The sequence below is a fragment of the Bactrocera dorsalis genome, chromosome 2 (genome assembly GCF_023373825.1).
Source record: "Bactrocera dorsalis isolate Fly_Bdor chromosome 2, ASM2337382v1, whole genome shotgun sequence".
Classification (NCBI taxonomy): Eukaryota; Metazoa; Arthropoda; class Insecta; order Diptera; family Tephritidae; genus Bactrocera; species Bactrocera dorsalis.
The window spans coordinates 20941176-20967635 of NC_064304.1; the positions used below are offsets into that span (position 1 = coordinate 20941176).

At 37.2% G+C, this 26460-nt stretch overlaps 2 protein-coding genes across 7 annotated transcripts in view; one reads left to right on the forward strand and one right to left on the reverse strand.

The window, feature by feature from the left end:
• LOC105229917 (autophagy-related protein 16-1) overlaps positions 1–26460 on the forward strand; it is a 236216-nt gene that overhangs the window by 56890 nt on the left and 152866 nt on the right. The window lies entirely within an intron of this gene.
• The window catches only part of LOC105229838 (uncharacterized), a 127343-nt gene that overhangs the window by 35615 nt on the left and 65268 nt on the right, over positions 1–26460 (reverse strand). For all 4 annotated transcript variants that reach the window (XM_049447945.1, XM_019991626.3, XM_049447946.1 and 1 more), the window contains 3 exons: positions 24677–25533; positions 12105–12265; positions 8145–8346 (listed from right to left, as the gene is read on the reverse strand). In XM_049447945.1, coding sequence (XP_049303902.1) covers positions 8145–8346; positions 12105–12265; positions 24677–25476 — 1163 coding nt within the window. In that variant the 5' untranslated portion in view covers positions 25477–25533. The remainder of the gene's footprint in view (positions 1–8144; positions 8347–12104; positions 12266–24676; positions 25534–26460) is intronic.

The following is a 26460-nucleotide window of genomic DNA, read 5'->3' on the forward strand; positions in this document are numbered from 1 at the left end:
TAACTATAGCATATAGCTGCCATATAGAGTGAGTTATCAATATTCAGTCCTTGTATGAAAAACGTTTTTATAAAATGATATATCTTCACGAATTTTGGCTGGAATTATTGTCCAATATAACGGTACAGTCTCCGAAGAAATTTTGTAGATCAGACAACTATAGCATATAGCTGCCATACAAACTGGCCGATCAAAATCAAGATAACAATGCTTTTATTCCCTTTTATACTATAAAAATAGCTGTGTAGGGTATTATAGCTTAGCTGCAATCGAAGCTAAATTTTCTTGTTTGCTTAATAATTTTATCTTACTTAAAAAGTACGCTGTTAGAATTAAAAATGGCTACTGCTTGTATAATATCTATCGTCACTCGGAAGTTCTATCTTCCTTCTAACATTCATTATATGTTGCAAAAAATTAATTGAAAAAGGATCTAAAAGCTGCGTGTCTTGGAAATTCAATTGCAATAACAACAACACATGCATAGCAAAATGCAAATTTGACAAATTCAAAGAAAATGGTGAAGCGACAGTCAGGTGCTTTCAGACACCTAATCACCACAGGCTGTGATGACAGCTCACGGATTTATTTAACGGAAATCATAAATCAAAATTAAACAAAATGTTGGCATGCAAATGCACATCATAGCTAAATAAAAGCAGCTGGGAGCGCGCACACTTGGCATACACTTGGCTCTTAGAGATGGCTGATATGTAAGCAGCATTTGAATTGCAAGTGGTCGGACAAGAAAAAGCAATTATGAGTGCAGCAATATTTAAATATCGTGCAAAGCTTTACATTGCATTAGAAACGAAACGAAGAAGGAGTACCTGTTCCTTTACTAAATTAAGGATTATAATAGTCATGCGCCGCTGCAAACCAATCACGAAGCACAAGATAATTGATAAACAAAAAGTCATTACGAACTGACAACATGCATATTAGAAACGGCTATGATGGTGATGACTGGTTAGAAGATTTGAGCAAATCGAGCTGCTGTGGGTATAAATTCTGGATAAAGTGGTTGCGTCATATGTATATGTACTTGTATTGCTACTTGGTGGCAATATATGGGTATTTTAAAGCAGGTCGTCTGAGGCAAGTCGCAGTAGCTGGGTTTTCGTATTATATTGATAGGAGTAGTGTTTTTCTTAGAATGAAGCGAAATTTAGCAGATTTTAGTTGAATAAATATTAGGCGCTGGTCCATTTGCAACAACTATTAGCATAAGCATTCAATAAAAATAGCTCCACGACATTAGCAATTATCGGCAATTGTTCAGCTTTGATATTTATTCCATTATTCTGTTCTAAACATAAAAGACTTAAGACACAAACCTGTCACATTTTTGTACTAAGCACAGAGTGTAAATCAGTGTTAAGAAGACCTAGCAATACAGATTCGTTACAATGCGTAAGCTGGCATTTAATTGCACATAAATATAGCAATTTCTGAATGAAAAACGGTTTCCGTACAAGAACTTGCTTTTAATCGTTCAGTTTGTATGACAGCTAATATATATTATAGCAGACCGATCCAGAAAATTTCAACATATTTCGTAGCCTTGCCTTGGACAATAATTCAGGCTAAATTTCGTAAAGATATCTTGTCAAATAAGAAAGTTTTTTATACAAGAACAAAATTTTGATCGCTCAGTTTGTATGGCAGCTATATGATATAGTAGTCCGATCCAGAAAATTTCTGCGGAGAATATACCATTGTCTTGGACAATAACTCCTGCCAAAATTCGTGAATATATATCGCTTTATAAACAAGTTTTTCATACAAGGACCGGATTTTGATCATTCAGTTTGTATGGCAGCTATATGATATAGTAGTCCGATCCAAAAAATTTCTGCACATATTGTGGCATTGACCTGGAAAATAAGCTATGCCGAATTTTTTGAAGATATTCTGTAAAATAAAACAGTTTTTCATACAAGAACTTAATTTTCATCGTTCAGTTTATATGGCAACTATATGTTCTAGTGATCCGATATTGACACTTCCGACAAATGAGTAGTTTCTTGACGAAAAAAGAATGTATGCGAAAGTTTAGCGCGATATCTAAATAACTTAAGGACTAGCTCCCAGATATATGTATATTCATTAAGGCACCACACATACCATCACCAATCATATGGCGTAAAATCACTAGCAACATGTTGCAGTAGTATAAAAAAGCCGATTCTATTACTATATGGTGCATGCAACAGCTTAAGTGCAGCTGGAAAGTAAAATATTTTTCACACACACACTCTTCAGCACGGTCAAGCACCGCAAACTAATTACATAAATTTGCAGCGCCAACGCGAGCACCACTTTAATGCCACACCAAATGTGGCAAGACAACAAAACATACAGCACACATGCATGCTTGCATAAATCTATTAGCTTATGTGTGTGCGTGCGTGTATGTGTTTGTGCAGGAAGATCACTTGCCGGCGCTTTTTAAAGTAGTTCAACATTTGTAGGCGCATTTGCTTTTGTCTGCGCAGCAAAAACCAAACTGCAAGTTGCTACCATTTCCTAACTTGCAACTTTGTTGTTTTTGTTGTTGCTGCCACTGCTTTAGTTCGTTGTTGTGTCGTGCAATTTTCAAATGCGCCAATTTGCCGCATTCTTGCATAATATCAACACACAACGCGAACGCTCAGGCCGTTGATTGCTTAGCAACAACAACAAGAGTAATAATGAAATAAAAAAGAATAATGAAATAAAAAATAGTAACAATAAAATAAAAAAGCAGCAACACTAAGTTGCCAATGCCATGGATTTAATTTAGCGCTTGCTGAAGTGGCGCGCAGGCGCAAACATTGCCACCGCCATCACGGCCAACAGCTCACAGTGCCTACACATATGTACATGTGTGCCCCGCTAACACGTTGCAGACAGTGGGCAGCGGACAAAAGCATCTAATTAGATTTTTATTTGTATCTCTCAGCTACTCAGCCAGCTACCGCTGTGTCGGCGGGCTATGTGCCCCACTAGTTAACTCGATCGACTTGCCGCCGCCGCCTTGCCAATGTCAGACAGCTTAGTGCTAACGCCTTGCCTTACTCGTTGGCGGTGTGGCACGAATGCGCAGTTGGCCGCTATGCGCGCTTCTAATTAATTTTCGCTGCAAATGGCCCTTGCCACAGCACGTTTGCGCTTGCAACATTCCCGATGTGTGCCCGATTTGCCACTTTTTTGCGGACGCAAGAAATTTGTGTGGCTGCGTATGCGCTGACAGCTGTTGTTGTACGGTAGTTAGTGACCAAATGACAATTGCCTGCGCGACTCCTACTATTGTTTTTGCTACGCCTTTTCGGCTCATTCAGCCGTTTGTCGTTTCTGTCCATTTGTGCTTTTCGCGTCGCTTTGAGTTTTTTCCTCTGCTTAATGTGTGCTGCAAGCGTCTAATTTGGCGAAACACTTCTCTTATTAGTTTAAGGCGCGCCAAACTACTTAGTCACATGGTCATTAATGCAGCCACCAGCCGTACTAGTGTTCAATGCTGGCGTGCGCATGCTGATTGGCCGTTATGTACGGTTATGTGTTGCATATGTGCATACAAATGCATATTTATTTTAGTTTTTATGGTCAACTTGAATGTTATTGTTACGGGGGCCTATAGGAAAATTGTTCTCGATAGATTCTGGATCGATGACTATGGAGCAGACGTTCCATTGCCCGACCATGAATTAGTTCGAATAACAATTGCCCGTATTAAGTGTCCTCTGCCCAATCCACAAAAAAGGGAAACCTCATCATTCATCATCTCTTCGTCGAAAGTTCTATAAGCCACTCATTATTCACATCCTGCTATATGGTGCAGAGGCATGAGTCGACGTTACGAGTTTTCGAGTTCTGTGACAGATTTATGGTCCTTTGTGCATTGACCACGGCGAATATCGTATTCGATTGAACGATGAGCTGTATGACATATACGACGGCATTGACATAGTTCAGCGAATTAAAAGACAGCGGCTTCGCTGGCTAGGCCATGCCTTCCGAATAGACTCCAGCTCTGAAAGTATTCGACGCAGAGGGAAGTGGATGAAGAGGAAGAGATCCACTTCGTTGGATCACTCCCCTCTCTCACTCCTTTCTTTCACGGATTACTTGAATTTATGCGACCGTCATATTGACTTCAGTTTTGGTCAAATGTCTTCAGATACTGATAGAAGTAGCATATACTAAACAGTTGTCTTTGTAGAATCGACTTCAGATTGATAACTGAACATAGAAATTTCTCTCCAAGTACATTTTTAGGTATTGTTAAAGAATTTTGGAACTTGGGGGCTAAATTCTAGGGTGCTTAGTGACAACGGGGTGTTATGGATTTTGCAAGCAGGGAACCCTTTTGCCAACCAAAGGATATTTACATGCTTTGGTAGGTTCTTTAGTGGTCTAAATTTCTCCTCTTGCCAAGATATGGTATGGATATTTCTTAGTCGTCTGCTTAAAAAAAACACACACACACACACTCCTAAATGTAGGCTACACTCTGTATTATTCTGCATATTTTGCATATACAAAATTACTGTCTCTGTAGAATCGAATTCAAGTTGACTAAGCTGCATAGAAAGTAGATATTGCTGATACCTAGTTCAGTGCGTTAAGTTCTGGAGGATTTAGTAGCAACAGTATATTAGGAAGTCTGCAAGAAATTGACCCTTTTGTCAACCAACGAATATTGACGAAAATTTGGAGTTCTTGTAGTGGTGTAAACTAAACACAACTTTTCCTGTCCGCTTTTCAACATATTAACAAATTTTTAGGAGGTTCTCTAAACAATATAATGAAGAAATAGATAGCTCAAGTCACTCAAGTCGCAGACACTCCTAAATGTAGGCTACACTCTTTAGTACTGCTATATACTACATTTATATTAATGTGAAATTTTCTTGGAATATACAATTCTTTAGGGAATATTTTGAAAGTTTATTATAAAATTCGAATATTTTGGGATTTTTGTTGATTATTTTGAATATGTGTTTTACAATTTTAAGCAATATTTTTTTAATGAAATTTAAAAAATTTTTAAGCATATATTTAGGAGCAAATAGATAAGCAGAAACATATGAGAACTACATAAAAGCTTTTAAAACGTTTATGCATGGTTTTTAAAATTTGAGAAGTTTGAATTTTTTACTTAAAAAAATATTTGTTAAATTTGAAAATTTATCAGAATTTTTTTAGATTTTCTAGAATGCTTTTATAAATTTTTTTTTTTTTGAAAAAAAACATATATGTAATTATTTTACTTAGCATGAAGAAATCATTTCTTCACACTGCCACTCCGAACCTTTTTTACATTGCCGCCCAACACAACCACAAAAAAAAAAATCCAACAACAAAAGTGTACTGTCCTCACAGTCACCTCACATTTGCGCCATTAATTTGCCCAGTTTACCACAATGCAGGCAATAGTGTTTCTCTAGATGACTTCCTTATGTATTTCGCGATAGGCAAGCATGGTGAAATGCTTAAAATATGCAAAAGGCCAACAATTAGTTTAAATGATAAGAGCTACGGCAGGCAATTGCTGACGGCGCTGGCTCGCCACGGCTGCTGAGCGGCTAGTCAAAGCGCCAGCTTAATTTAGCTAGCAGTAAATGTAGTAAATTAAAATTGTTTAATGAAATGGCGCATAATATACCGTTGGCGTTGGCGCTGATCACTAATTAGCATAGTTCGTTAGACAAAAGACTTGAGCGACAAACCCATGTGACGGCGGCTAGGAATCCATATAATTATAGTAAACTTTATACTTAATTATTTTACCGCTATGTGTGGTCACTTTGTATAGAATTACAGTTCTTTTGAGCACTAGTGTCAGTGTTGAGATTACGAATTTAGAGAAAGATTGCGTAATGCAGGTGATGTGACTATATAAAACCTTTTCTGCATAAAAATCAATGCTTTTTGTGGAAATCAAATTGTATGACGAAGTGTAAAAGCACCTTTTTTCACACGTCATCCACGCCGCCAGCATGCAATAGCCTTATTTTTGTGCCACTCAGCGTATGCTGAACTATTAAAATACCAAGCATATAGTCGCTGCCACTTTTCTAAGCGGAAGTGTAAAAAATTTAGTTTAGAAATTGTCTATGTTGCAGGACAATTAGCTTATGCTAGCTGGCATGAAGACAACTAGTGGCTAATTTCATTTCTAACGCCGACTTGTTTGGCCACTTTCTGCATTTTCCGCTATTTTTTTGCTTTTAGTGTAGTTGTTGTTGTTGTTGACTTATCTTTCATCTGCCATAAATTAGCTATTAATAATTTAATTGTACATATCCGCCAGTTGCGTGCGAAAGAGAGTGTTGCTTGGCAGCCTAGCAAGCTCGGGCGTGTAAATAACAAAAGACTTAAGCGACAAACTTGAAATCCTGTTGCTTTCAATTTCGCTCGTAAACATGCGTGGAAATGTAAATGCAAGTGCATATGTTTTCTGTTTTTTTGCTTTGCATAGCTCGTAAATTTCATAACCACATTCATTGCACTCTAAATACCGCGACGTCGAAAGTGTGCTTAATTTCACTGTCAAGCGTGACGCTAATTGTTGCTGGTGCAGATATACTTGAAATGCTGGCTTTGGAAGTGACAGTTTGTTGAAGAAAATTTTTTTAGAATTTTACTTTAATTAAATTTTAAAATTTTTTTAAATTTTAGTTTGTTTTATTTTTTTTATTCCAATTTTAATTTTTTTAATTTTATTTAATCTTTTTTAATTAAATTAAATTTGACTTTTAATTAAATTTAATTTACTTTAATTTAATTTAATTTAATTTAGTTTAAATTACATTAATTTTATTTTTAATTATTTTTTTATTCATTTAATTCCTTAATTCTATTTTTACTTAATTTCGAACACTATTATTTTTTTACTATTTTTTTCTTGTACTTCCAAGTAATCTCTTCCTGACAATATTTTCACATGTTCTACACGTATTTTTGACAACTCTCTTATTTACTTCCTGTATCAAATTTCACACGCGAAGTGTTGCGACGACATGTTTTGCTGTTGCAGCTAGTCGTGCCGAACATGTGGACACGTTTCTTGTTGCCATAAGCGCATAGACGAAATTGAAATGCTTAGAAAGTGAGAATATGTGGCTTAAGAATGTGTTTTCACATATTTTTCTGAGCTTAGCTTGTTGTATATGAGAGTTCAGAGTATACAGAAATAGAAAACATGCTTCTAATTACAAAAAGATTAGTAAAATGCTGTAAACATTAGGGTGGTTCAGCGTAAGTGAAGTAAAAAAAAAATCTATTATCAAATATGATTTTTTGTAGTAATTTTACTAATTTTTTTTTTATGTTTTAATTAATTTATTTATTTTGAATTTATTATTTTTTTGAATTAATTTTTTTTAATTTTTTTTTTAATTTTTTTTTTTAATTTTTTTTTAAATTTTTTTTTAATTTTTTTTTGAAATTTTTTAATTTTTTTTAATTTTCAGAAAACAAAAATTCTATCCGTAGTCTATGTAGGCAGTAACTTCTGCCTCAGTTGCCACACATTCCCACAAAACCAGAATTTAGTCGAAAAGTCAGATTTTCGTACTTTATTTTCACACATGCAAGCTTTCGTGAAAGCTCTTCTAGATTGTTCAGCGAAGCTTAACAACTTTTAGTGCTTTATTTTCACAAATGAAAGCTTTTTATGCAAGCTCTTCTTTTTGTGCTTTATTTTCACACATGCAAGCTTTCGTGAAAGCTCTTCCGAAGCTTAACAACTTTTAGTTCTTTATTTTCACACATGAAAGCTTTCATGAAAGCTCTTCTTTTAGTGCTTTATTTTCACAAATGAAAGCTCTCAGTTTCCACACATCCCCCAAAAAACAGAATTTAGTCGAAAAGTCAGATTTTCGTACTTTATTTTCACACATGCAAGCTTTCGTGAAAGCTCTTCCATATTGTTTAGCGAAGCTCAACAACTTTTAGTTCTTAATTTTCACACATGAAAGCTTTCTTGAAAGCTCTTCTTTGCGTGCTTTATTTTCACACATTAAAGCTTTCAGCGAAGCTTAACTTTTCTTTAATCATAATTTTTTAACTGTTTTTCATAACTCAAAAATTCTCACAATAGTTCACTATTAAGCCCCTTTGATATATCTGCTTGCATATATCTATTGTTTTGCACTCACCTGCATGTGAATTCGGATTCGCCCAAACACAACTCCAAACAATCACGTCGCGAAATCACTGGTATCGTGCGCTTTGCATAGCCATTTAGCTTATAGCCCTGCACGCGGTCAACACACCAGGCACGTGCGCACGGCCGAATGCCGAGACATGATTTCTGTGCATAAATTGTGAAGACGGGGAATTGTGACTTGGTGAGTGCGCCTGGTGGGAAGAGACGTGAAATAAAGGAAAATTCTTCAGTTGCAATTTATTGTGGAAGTAAAATAAATATTGATAAATATAAATAAACAGGAAAAAGGTAAAAAAAAAAAAAATTGAAAAAAAAATGATAATGATAGAGTAATAGAGTAATATCATTTTTTTATAATTTTTATAGCAGAAATTTAGTTAAAAATTTAGGATTCATTTTTATAGTAAAAATTTAGTTAAATATTTGGAGTTTAATTTTTATATTAAAAGTTTGCTAGAAGATTTCGAAAAATTAAGATGGAATAATTTAATTGATTATATATAACGGGTGATTTTTTTGAGGTTAGGATTTTCATGCATTAGTATTTGACAGATCACGTGGGATTTCAGACATGGTGTCAAAGAGAAAGATGCTCAGTATGCTTTGACATTTCATCATGAATAGACTTACTAACGAGCAACGCTTGCAAATCATTGAATTTTATTACCAAAATCAGTGTTCGGTTCGAAATGTGTTTATCGACAAATTTTGTTCAGCGATGAGGCTCATTTCTGGTTGAATGGCTACGTAAATAAGCAAAATTGCCGCATTTGGGGTGAAGAGCAACCAGAAGCCGTTCAAGAACTGCCCATGCATCCCGAAAAATGCACTGTTTGGTGTGGTTTGTACGCTGGTGGAATCATTGGACCGTATTTTTTCAAAGATGCTGTTGGACGCAACGTTACGGTGAATGGCGATCGCTATCGTTCGATGCTAACAAACTTTTTGTTGCCAAAAATGGAAGAACTGAACTTGGTTGACATGTGGTTTCAACAAGATGGCGCTACATGCCACACAGCTCGCGATTCTATGGCCATTTTGAGGGAAAACTTCGGACAACAATTCATCTCAAGAAATGGACCCGTAAGTTGGCCACCAAGATCATGCGATTTAACGCCTTTAGACTATTTTTTGTGGGGCTACGTCAAGTCTAAAGTCTACAGAAATAAGCCAGCAACTATTCCAGCTTTGGAAGACAACATTTCCGAAGAAATTCGGGCTATTCCGGTCGAAATGCTCGAAAAAGTTGCCCAAAATTGGACTTTCCGAATGGACCACCTAAGACGCAGCCGCGGTCAACATTTAAATGAAATTATCTTCAAAAAGTAAATGTCATGAACCAATCTAACGTTTCAAATAAAGAACCGATGAGATTTTGCAAATTTTATGCGTTTTTTTTAAAAAAAAAGTTATCAAGCTCTTAAAAAATCACCCTTTATTTATAATTTTTACATTTTTATGCCATAAATTTGAAATATTTTTTTAACTATTTTATAAATTTGTAATTTAGAAGTCAAATTTTTCAATTTTTTGTGCATTTCTCTAATCTCTTTCCATTTCCGACTTCCTGATGCAAGTTCCGGCCTTTCGGCCATGGCGCCGAAATGTAGGCAAGATACTACCTTCGTCATAGTGCCTTAATGGCGTTGCATACATTTTGGCGGAATATTTTATTTTTTTTTTTCAAAAATATAATATCTTTGACATCATTGTCGAGGTAAGGTGTAAATTAAATACAAAATGAATGACTTCATAATCATTGAAATAATTCTCTATTCACTGCTGCCAACACCTTATCTTGTCTTCGTCTTCACTTAGACTAAGTTATGCAAATTTTTATAGTCCTCTCCTGATAAAAATCACTTAAAGAATTGTGTACAAGATAATAACAGCACAGTTGCAATTTATGTTGCAGCTCATGCGCTGCTGTATTACGCTTATTGAGGTGAACAGCTACTTACTAAGTGGTGAGTAGCAGTAAAGTGCGTGTTTGCAACCGCTTTCGAGCGCCTTGAGTAGCAATTCAGTAACAAAGTGCAAAGCAGTAAAGCAAAACAGGAAAATTGCTTCAAGTGGCAACAACTTAAGCCACACTTAAGCGGAGTAAAATCCTACATTTCGGTCTATATACTACTATATAGATGTACTATATACTATATATTGTATAGAGAAAAATGACAGCATTTTTTTACAATCAAAATTATTACAAGCACGACACTTAAGGGGTTGTGTCTGGCGCTGAGCCAAGCGGCTTAATTATTTTCCTGTTTTTTTTTTTTTTATTAATTCTTAAACCTCCTTTAATTGGTATACCAGTGTTAAGTGAGGTGAGAAAACTTTACTAATTTCTGGTTCATCAATCTGTTTATTACATTCTCACATATTTCATTCAGCCTGCTGGCAGTTTGATCGCTTCCTTATGGTTCATAAATAAAGCTCAATGCGCATGCGCAACTCAATTACTACGCTGTCGAACCTTGCCGATTCATGCTGATCATTGTTCATTTAAAATAATTGCTGATTTTGTTGCCACCTATTTATTCGTAGCTTGTTGTAGCGTCTTTAATGATTTTGCTGCTTAGTTCTGATTTTTTTCTAAAATTTTTAGCAAGTGTTGCTTATGCCTACTTCAATCTGATTAAGTTTTTTCGTCGAAGTCTGTTTTTGGTTTCCTTCTTGGTTTTCAAAATTAATTTTTGACATAGTATTTTTGCTATTACTTCGATTGTGGCAATAAATTTGCGTAATTATTGCTGTTTTTATGCGACTATTTCGGTTACTAATCGCTTTAACTTTTTTTTGTGTGTTGCTATTTTGGATATATTATTGCTTGTGGAAACCATCTTTATTAAGTTCTGGTTCTGGTTTTGGGTTTAAAGTTCGTACTTGAACCAAAAAATAATTGTATTGCCTACATTTCGGCGCGCAAATAAAAATTGATGCTTTTCCAAGAAGAACAATGTGGTTTTCTTTAAACAAGTTCAAATTAGTAACTGTTCGCTATAATTTTTTAAGCTATTTCTACTATATTATCGCTTGCAGGGTCTACCATCATAAAGTTCTGCTTCTGGTTTGAGTCTTGAAGTTTATCCTTGTACCAAAAAATATTAGCATTGCCTACATTTCGGCGCGCAAGTTAAAGTTTTTGCTTCTAATAGAAGAGTTTAGTAATTTTTTTTTTAAGAATTTATTCATTTTCCGGAATTAAATGAGAATATATTGCTAATGATTCTCAGCTTTGGGTTTTTTTTACATTTCCAATTAACCCTTGCTTTCTTAGTTTGCATCATATTTTTTTCTCTAAAACTCCAAGGGTCTTCTCTTATATTCTTATTTTTTCTTTTTTCTTTATATTTATATTCTAATTTTTTTTGTTTTTTTGTCGTTTTTGCTTTTTTATTTTTAATTAAATAATTGGCGATTCGCCGAATGACACAACCAATTTATTTTCAACGCTTTAATTGGCTCTAGCGCGACGCCCGAAAGTGACTAATGATATTTGGTGTGAACAAAGCAATGTCAAGGTCAGCGGAAAAAATCGATTTGACTTTTACTTTGGTTGAAAAGCAAACCTCGCAAAAGAATACATGATAAAAAGTTGCTATTTAACCGAAGGTCGTTAACTACAAAGTCGCTGCTTGTGGTTCTTCTTAATTTTTAATTATGTTTCAATTCATTACAGCGCTTTCAATCCGACAATGCCGGCGGTGGTCGCTGTTGGAGACATTGCTGATTTGCAATTATGTGATAATATTTGATGAGAAATCGACAGCAATTTTTTGTATTCTTTTCTTCAATTAAATTTGGCTGGTTATTTTAATTTTGGTGGGCATTTTGATTAGAAGACATGTGGTTTTATTTATTGAGTTTGTTAATTAGCTTATAAGAAGATTTTGAATTCTTCTTATAATGAATATAATTATAATAATAATAAGACTCCTTCACTCACCTGGTAACTTATCTGCATTAGCCGAGAAGAGTACACACAATCCAGTCTCATAGTTCACAGCACGACAAGCCTCGTTCGATTGGCAAGCCTCTAAGCAATCGGTTAACATTAATGTGCCAGGCAGTGAGTTTAATAATTTTCCAGGAGCGGAGAAGACGTAACTGTTAGAGAAGAAAGAAAAAAATGTTAGAAGTTAGAACAGCACATGTATTTAGGAATGGTAAAAATGGGGAGCTTTATTGTATTTATTTCAGCAGTTTGAACTCGGTAGTATAACAGTTTAGATTGGAGATAATATAACAGCGTAAAGTGTTAAATATTTATTTTTCTACGAATTAAATTATTAATGATACTTCCATTTTTTAATAATCCCAGCTTATTTAATATTTTTGAGACGAGAGAAAGAAGACATATGCTAAAATAGGCTTCCTTCGCATTATAAAAATACAACTATATAAAAATATATATAGAATTCTTAAACATTTATTATCTAATGACATTTTTTTAATATTATCGGAAAACTATTTCATCGCCATTAAGTTTTTGCACTATATTAACAGAAAAAGTTTTTTCGACTGTGTGAGGCTTTGGTAAATTATACACTGTTAGGTGTGAGGCTTTACTAAAATATGCCTAAAGGTAGGCAACGTTCTTCCTTTTATAGCGTAAAGCTGCTACGCGTTCAATTATGTAAATGTTGCCTAAATTTAAGCTCATATAAAAATCGATCTACGACCGAAAATTTATGCAATAATTAAAAAATGTTTTTTTCTTCCAGTAAACTAGGTGTATTGAGACCCTACAACATATTTTATATATTATACTTTGCATTAGGTGTGAGATTTTGCTAAAAAATGCCTAAAGGTAGGCAACGTTCGTATTTTCAAAGTTTAAGGCTACATTTAGGGTCATACATTACTCGTTCGACGACAGAAAATATAGGAAACCAGTAAAAAAAATCTACTAGTAAACTGAGTGCAAGACTTCCATAAACTTCTGAAAAAATTTAACTAAAAGATTCTACAACAAATTATATTTGCTATACATTGCATTAGGTGTGAGACTCTGCTAAAATATGCCTAAAGGTAGGCAACCTTCTTATTTAAATAGCTTAAAGCTGTTACATTTTTAACTATTACATGTTGCCTACATTTAGGCTCATAAAGAAATCGTTTGACAGTTGAAAAAAAATATGTAGGGATGAAAAAAATCATTAAAAGTAATCCACGAACACTAAAATATATTAATTCTTAAATCAAATTTCCCTAAATAAATAGTTTACTGAAAAATCGCTTTATATGTATGTATACTATGAAATATTAAGTACCTGTGTTAGTACCGCCCCATTCTTATATGTCATCTTTTAGAAAGACTACTCCTACCTTTCGTAAACCGTGAGCCATCCCCCGTGGCAAAGTACTTAAGTTCACGCTAAAGTGAAATAGAGCAGCTGCAATAATATTTTATCTAAGTAAACTGCCATATTTTTCAGCCAAATGATAGCTCCATGTCATTCGCGAAAGAGGCGGTTATGATGAATGCCACTTACGCTGAAGCTCTTAAGATTAGGTACAAGTACTTATGTAAGTACTTCTGCGTACATAACTACACTTCTGCATGCACAACTACACCTCTTAATACCCATCTAAAGGCATAAGTACCTGTGTATAAATGAGTTTGCTGAAATACACTTTGAGCAGACAATCAACATGCAACCTACATTTTTACACGCAACATTTGCAAATGAATTATTATGATTTTTTACACACACACACACACATGCATGCTTACATACAAGCAAATACATGTGCAGTAGACAACGAGACATGACTGATGCAGCAGTGAAACTTGTAAAGTGCCTGAGTGATGCTGGAAAAATACACAACTCGAATGAACACCTCTTGGCTTTCGAGCAGCTACTATTCATCTTATATGTGTCTATAGATATAAACATACACACAAATGCCTGTTGCATGCATATATGTACGTATTTAGAACGCAGAAGATGCATGTTGCACATTAACTTTTCCTATGCCGATTCTTCTGCTTTGAATAATTACATTTTGTGAAATGTGTTTTTGCTTTGCTCTGCGTTTTCACTGTTGTTGTGACTTGTTGTTTTTGTTGTTTGCAGTTGTTGAGGCTGTGCCCTGGTTATGGCAAATTAGTGGCTGACATCAGTTTTGCTGACATCTTGACTGATGATTTGTCGGTCGTGTTGCACGTTGTCAAGTGTGTGGCATGTGAGCGTGTGTGTCCGTGTGACAGGTTGTTGCCACAATCAGAAGAAGAGCACAGTAAAAGAGCGATAATAATTATAATATGCATATGAGTATGTATGCTTGTATGTGTGGTGTGGAAGGTGGCAGGAGTGCTGATGAAGCCACTCGTTACAGCAGCGTGAGTGCCGCTGTCATGTAATTGTAAGACTTGAAAGTAATTAAATACCCCTACATATGTGCAGAGATAGAGATATATCGTTGTTGTTATTGCTGTGGCATTTGCACGACTGAGCGCGAGCAATTTCTATTACTAATATTGTTTGCAATTTAATTTTCTGATCGATATTAGGTTGGAAACACTTTATTTGGTGTAGATAGGTGCTTAGTTGCGCTACGCTTCTCCCATTTATGGCATACGCCGCGGGGTTGGGTTAGAAAAAAAGGAGTATGCAGTGCTATGTTGACAGCGCTGATTGAATTGGTTTGTTGTTAGTTGCACATAAGACATGCTTGGTGGCTGTGCGTACGCCCAACTACTTTTTGTTGCCTATGAAAAATTGTCTTGAAGTAATCTTACCTTCACAGATTGCTCTCAAAGGTTGTCTGGACATGCCTTGTACGTAATATTTTGTTAATATAAGTGTTTCTCAGTTCATTGAAAGTATTGCTGGAATATTATTTACAGTACCAAGAATATTTTCGGCTGTTTTCTAATTGCTTGAAGAGCTTATAATGCTTTTAATCCTTGTTTTTAGTATTGTTGATCGCAACTGTACTCCAATAACTCTAGAAGTTTTAGTTTCTTTATTGCTTCAATATTACCCAGATTTAGTAAGCAATTCTTTGACAAACTATGCAGATTTGTACAAATCTGCTTCCTTCAATTTACTCTGCTGACTTTCAACCATTTTCATTGCCGAATTGTATAATTTTAATTGAAAATTCCGCCAAAAACTAAAAAAAGATGCCACAAAGTCGCGAATTCCTGTAATTTTATTGGAATATTTGCCGCGCAAATGATTGCCTTTTATTGCATAATTCTCACACAGCGTAATGGACTGACGGCAGTCGAAAAAAAAAGCAGGCGAACATGTTGCCAATACTCGTTAAAGTCGCGCAACACAAAAGAACATGGCATGCAACATGATCAGTGTCAGAAAAGGTTATCGAATTGGCAAATCAATATCAATGCCATAAAATCAAAATAACATTTGAAAATTGCTGCGAGGTCAGCGCTGACTGTGCTTGACTGGATAGCTGGCTCATGCCGTACTTAAATTACTTGTTTTGTTTTTTGCCTTACTGAATGCGAAGATATGCCTACCCTTACACCGCCGGCCTGGGCCTGCTTGTCACACTCAGCAAAATGCATTGGCGTGCCTGCGCGCTGCCTCCCCTGAACTACCGCTCACACTTGGCAGCGAAGTTGTTCGTTGTCCTTTCATCATTTGCTTGCGCGTGCGCGCGCGCATTCATGCTACAAACGGCCGTCAAGCCGCCAATGCGCCAATACGCCTGAGGCCAATGACAAAATGCGCTTTAAGTTAATAACAAATAACGTTTGGCTTTCAACGTAGACATTTGTTGCATTGGCTATGGCCCACAAAATGAAATTGTAGCCGGCCATTTGCCACATTTTCTCGCTGATTGCCGTACTACTGAATGTGGCAACCGCAATGCTGCAGCAATATGAAGTGTATATAAGTATGTATGAAAAAAGCAAATGTAGGCAATGCGCATGAAAAATAAGTAGAAGAAGAACGAGGGGAAGAAGACATAAAGCAATCGAGTTGAAATCAGCACAGCAGCAATAAATAGAATAACAGCAATAAAAATCGCCGATACCGCTATGATTACGCCACGAATTTATTGAATTCACAGCCTATAATTGCGGCAACAAGCAAAACAATAAAATGCGCTGGCCAATTGCTGCCACAGATTCTAACAGATCCCACTAGCTATCTGCGCATATCGCGCAAGGCTGCATATGTATGTATGTGTGTGTGTATAATATATATATGTATATATACATCTCTATATATGTGCATGTTTAATATATGTGTGAGTGTGTTTATGTGCCAGGTAACGGTTGCCGCCGTGGCACTCAGCAATAATCGCACACTGATTGCCACACAACAACAACGCGGCACTTAAAAAAAAAAACCATAGAAAATAAAAATACAATTACAGCAACAATAAAAATGCTTGCAATAACAATAATTCGTTCTAACTCATACTATATATCTTTTCCTCTGCTTCTTCTCTCTTTGCAGGTGAGTTATTACATTTTTAGTGTATTGGGTCTCTGGTGGTCACTGCTCCTTTGCCGCGTTTTAAGACGATTTTAAGGCAGTGGCACATGCGCATTCCTGCCACTGGCGGCATATGGCAACAACATTCCCTATAAGTCAGCAAACGTACCATAAGCACCGTTTGAAAATATGTGCAACTTATGTAACGGCGCATTGTTCACTGCCCACTGTCCACTGCCCGCTCTGCCACAATCATTACTGTACATGCAACATTTTTATTGTGGCCGTATTGCTGTAGGCCATTGATGTGGCCAATATTCTAATGGTGCTTGCCCTCCCATTTCTCATGTTTGCGCAAGCGCTTGCGGGCCGGTAATTTGCGTTTGTCATTTCATTTTTATTTGGCAAACGGAGAGTGAAAGTGCTGTGCGCTTTTATTTGCATGCAATTCTAATTGTGGATGGTGGTGGCAGTGCGCAATGTGGTGGTGATCGGTGCCCTTGTATTATAATGCGGTGGCGTCGAATTTGCGGTAAGTATGTGTGTAGGCACTTAATATGGATTTTTAAAATATTTTTCGTTTCAATGTGGACCCGAGAGTGACAAAATCTGGGTTGAAATTTGTTATATTAAAGTACTTGCTTGACTTAGTACTCCATTCCTGTTAAGAATGTAATTTTCAGTTTGGGGAATAAACAAAATCCCACGGAGCCAAATTTGGTGAATACGGTGGTTAATTGATGGTATTCTTAGGTCGCAATCGCACTCTTTTTGAAAAAAATATCACCTTAATCGGGACAAGTCGAACAAGAACTCGATTTATGCCCAAAATATCCACCAAACTCATTCGAACAGACTCACAAGAGGTGTCGAGCTCTTTGTCATCTCTCTAACACTTGTCTTATGAATTTCAAGCACCTTATGATTTTTAAGCACCTTAGTCTTAATTTTTTTAATATTTGCATCAGCAGAAGAGGTCGAAGCTCGTCCAGAACGAAACACGTCTTCAACGATCTCTCGACCGCCTTTAAAGGCTTTGTAGCACACGCAGGCTTGTCTTTTTGATAAAACTAAATCACCATACTTTTTTCAATATTTGCAACAATTCCGCACACGAAATTTGGATAGAAATACAAAATTTGAGAGAAATTATTTTTTCGATATTTTTATCCATTGTAAAAATCTCAACGTGCTACTGAGGTGTACCGAATAAAGTAGCTGCTGTAAACAAGCTGTTTGACAGATCGCGCTCATATTTGTCGTAATAATTGAAGACAGTCCTACCTACTTAGCAAAGTACTTTTTTTTTGTAAATATTATTTATCCAGTGAATTAAATTATAATTTGTAATGTAATGTATAAAGAAAACCTCAACCAAAATTATCATGTTTTGTTGGAAATGTTGCAGCTGAGAAAAAGTACCAAAAAGTAGTTTCTATGAATTAAAAGAGGTGCTTTTGGCTTGGAAGGCAAAGAATGTCCTAGGCGGCCAAAGACATTAGAAGATGGCGAACTGAAAGCACCACATAATGTAGGTTGTCAACAAACAAAAGAAGAGCTCGCAGGACCTTTGGATTTCCCTCAAGCAGCCATTTCAGAATGTACGTTTAAAAGCAGTCGAATACATTCAAAAGCAATCACATAGTGTGTCATATGAATTGAAGCCTAGAGATGTTTAAGGACGACGATTTCGCAAGCCAAAAATTTTGTTTGTGAGCTAAAAAGAAGAACTCGTTTTTGGACTGCAACTGGTGATGAAAATTGGACCCATTATGACAACCCTTGATGCAAAAAATCATATGCGAAACCTGACTAATTACTCAAATACACACGCCAAAAGCCAATATCTGCGACGCAAGGGCAATGCTTTGTATTTGGAAAAATGAAAAGTACCAGAATGCTGGGTGAAAGCAGTAATGAAAAACGCTATCGACAACATCCCATAAAATCCAAGAGAACGTTTACTCAGTCTTATGATGCAGACCGTTTAAAATCTATGTAGAAAATAGCGACTGAAAAGTATTGCTTCAACCTCCTTATAACACACGCCTTAACCCTGCTGACTATCATTTGATCCGACCAATGCAGCAGGCGCTTACTGGAATAATGCAAACATCACAATTTGAACTTGATTCATTGTTGGTCGCCAAGCTCATTTTCAAATGATTAAAAGTAAAAATACTTAAGCTGTTCTACCGATCAGTTTTTTGGGTACTTACATACGTGCTTTTGTAGTCCGATCTGAACAATTTTTTCGAATGTTGTACCTTTACCTTAGATAAGACACATTCCTAAATTTAGTGAGGATAGTTTGTCAAATAAAAAAGGGTTCCATACAAGGACTGGATTTTATTTATTTATGACAGCTACACGCTATAGTTCGATTCCAACAAATGAAAGGGCGAATTCTTAAAAACTAAGACACCGGTTCGCGTGTATACAGACGAAGAAACCGCCGGACATGTGTACACCCACTCAGCTCATCATGCTGATATTGTATGTACAGTTATAGAAAGTGCTGTTTTTGTGGAAAAGAAATATTAATTTTGATTCAGAAAGTAAAAAAAAAATATACACAGTATTGAACTTCCATAGAAATGTTCGTCTTTTGAATTTTCGACTTCTAGGTAGGTATCAAAGTGCTGCTCAGCCAATACGTGTTTCATCGTTGAAAAAAGGTGATTGGAAAGAGCCAAATCGAGTATTTACGGCGGTTGGGGTAGCAGTTTCCAGTCAAGCAATTTGATTGTATCCTGCACCTGCTTTGTGTGCAAAATTTCAGAAGTGTTATTTCAGTTTTCCTTTTGTCTTTCATTCAATTCATGTGGCACGCATAATGGGGCTTACAGATCGAGAAGACTGCAGGTAATGTCTAGAGCATGTCACCAGGGATACAATGTACTCAAGGAGGCATCGATAGTGAGGCCACGGAGTCTGTTAAAATTCGCTTCAAGCGTAGATATCCTAAAGGCTCTAGCAACTGAACTACATCTGTTATCGCAAAGGACCAAAACGTGTCGATGCGTGGCTCATAGGCCTACCAGATTAAACTAACTTATCCTAATAAACCCTGTTAAGAGCATAATTAATTGAATCTAAGTCCAAAGCTACGAAAAAATTGAAAAAAATCTTAATTTCCGCAACATATGTTTTCACGGAATGCGCCTACTTCCGCTGTTAAATTTTTTCGACCTATGCACCGCAAATATTTTTCACCACTTTTCCGATAACTCGCACTCAATTAATTGTTTTGCAAAATTACTACATTACCGCCACAGTTATGTGAAAAATTGTTGCTACTCAAAGCTTGGTGCGAACATCTGCTTTCAAGCATTTCTTCCACCCATCAATAATTGAATTCCGCCAACAACCACAACACAAGTCCTAGCTCGCTGAGAGCAGCTGCGCATGCGCAAGTGGCCATGAGAAAATAACGAAGCGTTTTTTGTTTTAACTCAATTAAACTTGCGCTTGTAATGTTGCAATAAAAATTCCAAAAAATCTTTGCTGACTGTTGCACAAGCGAAATACATGTGCAAGTCGAATGCGGCCGCTTGTACATATATGTACATATATGCGGTAGGCGCGCTGATCCATTGCGAATATTTATGACATACGAGCGGCAGGGAATAGCAGCGCCCATAATAACAGCACGCACACATATTGCTTATGTAAAAATGCCTTGTCTGGAATATTGTTGCTGTCATTATGTGCATTTGTTGGCAGCGCGTCGGCGCGCGCAATAATGGCACTTGCAACAACAAACAATTGCAGCAAATAACCGTAGCGACAAACAACAGCTTCCGGCTAAATGCGTGGCAACAACGTGGCTCCACAGAATAACAGCAATTGTTACAATTGACTGTCGGTTGCGCGTTTGTGGCAAGTAGCGGCGGCGCGCGCGGAGTCTACGTTGTGGCGCGCACATTAAAGTGACAGTTGTCGCCGCGCTGCGTTGCGCCGCCGACGTGGCTCTAATGAAAAGTGCCCTGCTTTGACTAGAGCTGCAATTTGAAAATTGCATGCGATTTTCTAGCGCAACCTCTCGTCTCCCAAACCCCCCCTTACTTGTTGTAGTTTTGTTGTCGCTGCGCGTTTTGTTTCCAATCAGGCGCGGCCAATTCGTTGCGCTCGCCAGCACACCCTGAGCGCTGCCGCCATGGTTCGCCTTTTGCGTCTTGCACGCACAAGCATACACACAAACTGTTGGTTAAGATAAGGCAGCAAGCGTTTATGCAACGTAGTGCTGCAGCGTGACTGAATGAATGTGCCTGACTGCAGTCCACTTGCTCCCTACAAAGTCGTTCGTGCTGCACTAAGTGTTTGATAGCTACGTTTTTTTCCATTCGTGCTTGTTGTTGTTGCTGTTGTGGCAGGCAATTTATTGAATTGTGCGTTCTGGCATTATTGGCATTGCCATTGTTGTTGCTGCTGCCGCTTTTATTGTCGTTGGTAACGCGCGCGACTTGATTTTTCCTTTCTACATTTCTTGTTGCTGTAATGCGAACGAAATTCCTTTGCCAAGCGGCCGGTAATTGTTTATGCTCCTTGCAGATATCTTAAATTTCCTTTTTAAGTTATTCAATTGCCACTGCAACTGCAACTGCAACTGCGATGGCGAGTACGACAATTGCACCCCGATTTGGTTAACCACTTTGTGGCAACTCGCCTTACTCTTTGCATGCATACACATGCATACATATTTTCATACATATATTTAGCAGTACACTTTCCTAGCTACTCTATGCTTGTATGTGTGCCTGTGTGTATGCCTGTGCCGTCCTTATTTGGTCTTATTGAATTTATTTATATATAAATGCCATTTCTTTCATTTCTTTTGTTCCTTTTTTTTTCAAAGCAAGATTTTTCACGCCTTTTTCGTTGACACTTCAGGCGTTGTGGCGCTCACTTCCACACATACATATATGCACATATTTTTAGCTTCTAACTAAGTAGCTGCGGATGTCTGTTAAATATGTGATTGCCTCACTGACAGGTGGCTTACGTTGACACTTCTGCAAGTGCCAAGTGGTTGGTGGTGGCTAGATTGTGGCGTGGCCACTTATGTGGCACATAAATGCGAACGCAATCTTATTTTTATATACAAAATAAACTTTTGTGGGGAATGTGTGTGAAATTCTTTGGTTCTTGATACAAAAAGGTTCGTACAGGCGCTTGTGATATCCCGTAAGTGTTCCATATAGTCAAAATCCGCGTTAAGACGGAAATTTTCTACCAAAAATAATGCTTATGGTTATTTTTCTTTCTGTCTTCATTTCTAAAGTTCTAAATGATATAACCGGTTTTTAAATATTTTTTTACGCTCTTTTGACATTTTTCTTCAGTAAGATTTGCCATTTTATCATGAAAACATATACGATCTAACAACGGATCGAAATTATTAAAATTTACTACAGAAATTTAGAGTCAGTGGTCTCAACTTTAAGAGAGTTACGTTCAATTTATGGTCGTCATAATCGTCCTGTCAGGTCAACAATTGAGCGTCTAGTGAAAAAATTTGATTCCACAGTCGCAGTACAAAATGTTCCCGTGCCAGTGAGACAAAGAAGTACCCGTATAACCAAATCAGTCTCTCGCACGTTCTCAAGCGATGTGCATCTCTTTGACGTTGTTTTCGTCGAATTTTGCGAAAAGATCTTGGCCTACATCCTTACAACATCAAATTGACACAAGGACTGAAGCTGCTTGACCACCAGAATCGCCGCATTTTCATCGAAAAATCATCTTCAGCGGTGGCGCTCATTTCTGGCTGCATGGCTTCGTCAATAACCAAAATATGCATTATTGGAAAGGCCTCAGTCCTCACTAATTTAACATTGGGTGTGACACCGCCCACTTTTGGCTAAAATGATAAATCCCAGAAACCACTTGACCGATTTCAACTAAATTTGTGCATAACATTTGATCATTCATTTGATTTATTTACAGGTTACATAACCACGCCTACTTTTCATATATCACAGTTTTGAATTTCATATGATTCTTTCATGGTACTGTATATAAATCGAGCACCAATGACGTTGAAAGTGTAACTAATGCATGCGATCTCACGTCCAAGAATAGTTGGAATTGGACTCTAATTTTTCAAGTGCCGATATATCGAATATGGTGATCTTAATGCCTATGGCTTTAAACCGAAAATATCGATCGATTTGTAGAATACCCTAATAAAAGTCTGATAGCATCTTTTTCTGGAAATAATGTGCCGTAAACGCCGTGTACCTTATATAAATATTATTGATCTTCCAATGTGTGACATGTCTTAAAGAAATTCATGAAGTCTCTTGTATGTTAATATACTAATTTAAACTTTTAGTAGATTTTTTAGCGTATATATCGGTCAATAAGTCTAGACGGTGGCCTAAACCTCATGTCCCTTATAGCGAGTGGCATAAATAGAGGTAATTTTTTCAATAGTAGTTTTTTGACAGATCACGCGTGAGTCATGTTAAGCTGTCATGACATTTTTGTTCAGTATTGTTTGGCCTTTGATTATGGAAAGACTTACGCCTGAACAACGTTTATAAATCATTCAATTTTATTACGAAAATTCACGTTGTGTAAAGAATGGGTTTCGATCAACATAATCTGCATAGTGAGCTTACTATTCGCAACACCTCCACCCACTTTGTGACCCAGCATTCATTATTGGATAATATTCGACCGAATAGCCCACGTCTAGCACGCTGTAAAAAAAATATAGCAGTTGTAGTTGTGTTTTGCAAAACTTCGAGGTATTAACGGTATTTGATCATGGTTACTCTAAAATCCAGTAAATTAATTTAGTGTTTGTAGTTTATGTCTTTTTACTCAATTGCGAAATCGCTTCCCATGATACCGACATTACTCTTATATTCCAAAAGGAGAAGTAGTCATCAAATACATTTAAAAAATATATTTTCTCTCTATTAAAGTGTCAACCATAAGCAAGCAAAAACGCTGGCACATTTAGCGACATAATAATAACCACAAGGTAAATAAAGAACACCTTATATAGCCAATAATTATGGGAGTCAAATGGCGAGTGGTCAAGAGAAAAAGAGTGTCAAATGTTAATTGACAGTCATTGTTTGACTGTTTGACTTTGATAGTCTACTATTAAAAACCGCAGTAGATATAAAGCAATAATTTTTTCAACTTGAAATGAGATGAAAGATGAAAAAGTAATAAAAATAATATCGTTATATCATCCGTGCAGAACTGATCATTCATCAGTAGAGGTAGAGGTGTGATTTTGATGGACTTTTTTGAGTTAGTATTTAAAAATAGAAAATCCGTAAAAACTTTCTAAACTCTTTTGGAAATTTAAGATTAAAAGGTTTAGTTTTTCCTGCATTTTCCAAATTTGATCTCATAAAACTTAACACAGTTGCAGATACTTTTCTTTCTAGATATAATTCAGGTTATTGCTTTCATATAACTTCGACGCCTTTACAGTGTTGGGCAGAAATGTAGGCATTTTTTGGTATAATTTAATTTGTGCATACATTTCTGCACCCTTGATATTTATATGCCTCATTTATTGGAAGGAATAAATACATACAAGTAATAAAAACATCTAGCGTTTTTGGAAAAGATAATTAAAGCATACATTGCAATGTTCTAATTCCGTTTAAATTCTATGATTTTTCTTGCCACCTGTACAGTTTCGCGCGGAAATGTAGGCAATGTTTTTGGAAAAATTTATTTGTAGCATACATTTTGGAGCTATAGATAATTATAAACCACATTTAATGGAAGAAATAAACTAAATAATAAATAAAAATGAAATAGATGCTACACCAACACAAGTGAACTTTATGACTAGATTTTACTTGGAATATTTCATTGAAGATCAAATCATGTCAGATGAGTTAATAATGAAAAAACTAGCTGGTTTACTGAAAACCAAAAATAATTTGTTTTCTGAGAGATTTCCTGAGCGTTTTCTCACTAAGATTTTTCTTTTTCAATTTAGGTCATTAGGAAAACAAAATATTTTTGAAATCATTAAGGAAAAAAACAATATTTTAACTCAAATTGATTAAATTGCCTTGCTAAAATTGTAAAAGCATCTAAACGCTTTTGATCTACTCACCCTGTCACAATTTCGAAGCCAATCAACTCCGGATCGCATTCCTCAACCGTGTTACCGTCGTGTCCGCCACTAACCGAACCAGTGCTACTGCTGGCATCCAACAAGTCAATGTCCTCATCGCCAATCTCTGTCGGCAATTCTTTCTGTTCCTTGGGTAATTGATCCTCCTCATCGGCATTGTGTTGTTCAGGTGCAGCCGACTTTTCAGCCGACGCTACCGCAGCCGTGGTTGTCGAACTGAGTGCCGCAGGTGCTGCAACCGGCACCTCCGCCGTCGCCGCCGACGCTAACGCTGCTGCAGCATCCGAGTGTACATCAACTTGTTGTGGTTCACTTTCCGCTTCGCTGGCCACCACCGTGTTGTCAATGGCATGTTTTGCCTCGGAGCCACCCCCCAAATCGGTAGCGACAGCCGGTGTTTTGCTACCGACTGCAGACTCTTCTGATTGACGCTTCGCATCGTCGCCGGTTGCCGCATCGACGTTGTTGCTGGCTGTGGCCGTGGAAACCGGTGCTGCCACAGGTGCTACCACGGGTGGTGCTGCTGCATCGGCTAATGCGGCTGTGGCGATCTGTTGTTGTTCGGCAATAGGCAAATTGCTGTCCTTCGTGGCGGTGGCAGTGGAGGCGGCGTTGGCGTTTGGGGCGACAGGTTGTGCGCTCTCAGCCAGATCGAGACGCGAACGTCTGGCTGCCATGGTGGTGGCTGGTGAGGCGATGAGCAGACATAGCAGCAATAGCCACGGTATGTTGTTGTTGTTATTGCTTAGACTGTGCAGCGTTCGTTTACTGTGTCGCATTTTTGCGTAGTTACTGTTGGTCCACTTGTTCTTGCACTTGCAGTTTATAACTCGCAGCTGCAAATAAATAAAATAAAATAAAATGTGAAACAAATGAGCGGCAAATAATCGAAATTGTTGTAGTAAATAGTGTGGCTAGCTAATAGAGAAAAGTGTTGCAAATGCTATTGACATGCGGCCGTGTGGTGTCGTTGCCACTGCCGCCACCTGTATGGCGGCATACACACCTAGTACTTGCGGTGGCTAGACGGCGCGAAGGCGTTCCGCACTAACTGCCCGCAGCCACACACTTGAGAACTCAATTTACGCGATCTGCGCGCCCTCACCGCCCGCCGCACGCTTGGCGCGCCGCCATCGTCATCGTCATCGCCTTTACCAAAGCCCTTGGTCATCTGGCAGCACATTTAATTTGAAGTTATGCCGTGCCAGTGGCGGCTTTGGCGTTGCGCGCGCGCCCGTCTAATGAGCTTCTTGCTCACAACTAATTTATGGTTTCATTAACTTTTCATATTTTCAAATTCAGTGCATTGAACGCGGCGGTTGGCTGTTGCGCATGCGCATATGCTTTGTTTTGCTACAAAAGGTTATTAATTTATTTTCGCATTTCTTCGTCGCTAATAAAAACTGTATATTATTATTATAAGCGCTACAAGAGTTGCGAATTTTTTCGTTCCTCTGCACCAGCTGCTCTTGTCTGGTTCCACTGGCTGCGTATCATTCATTTCCGCCCCTGCGGTCTTTTAGAACTTTGTCCGCCGCTTTGCTCAGATTTTTTCCCTTGAGTTATTCGCTTGAGTATTTTATTTGTGTGCTATTTGTGGCATTTTTGCTTCGCTCGCCACCTTGGCCCGAGGCTTTTGCATTCGTTTCATTTTACATTTCCGCCTGTCGGCGCGAGGAGTTGCTTTAATTTGAATCAATTAGCCGCGCGCGATTACTTTGCTGGCATATAAATTGCCAAAGAATTACACCTTTTGCAATGGT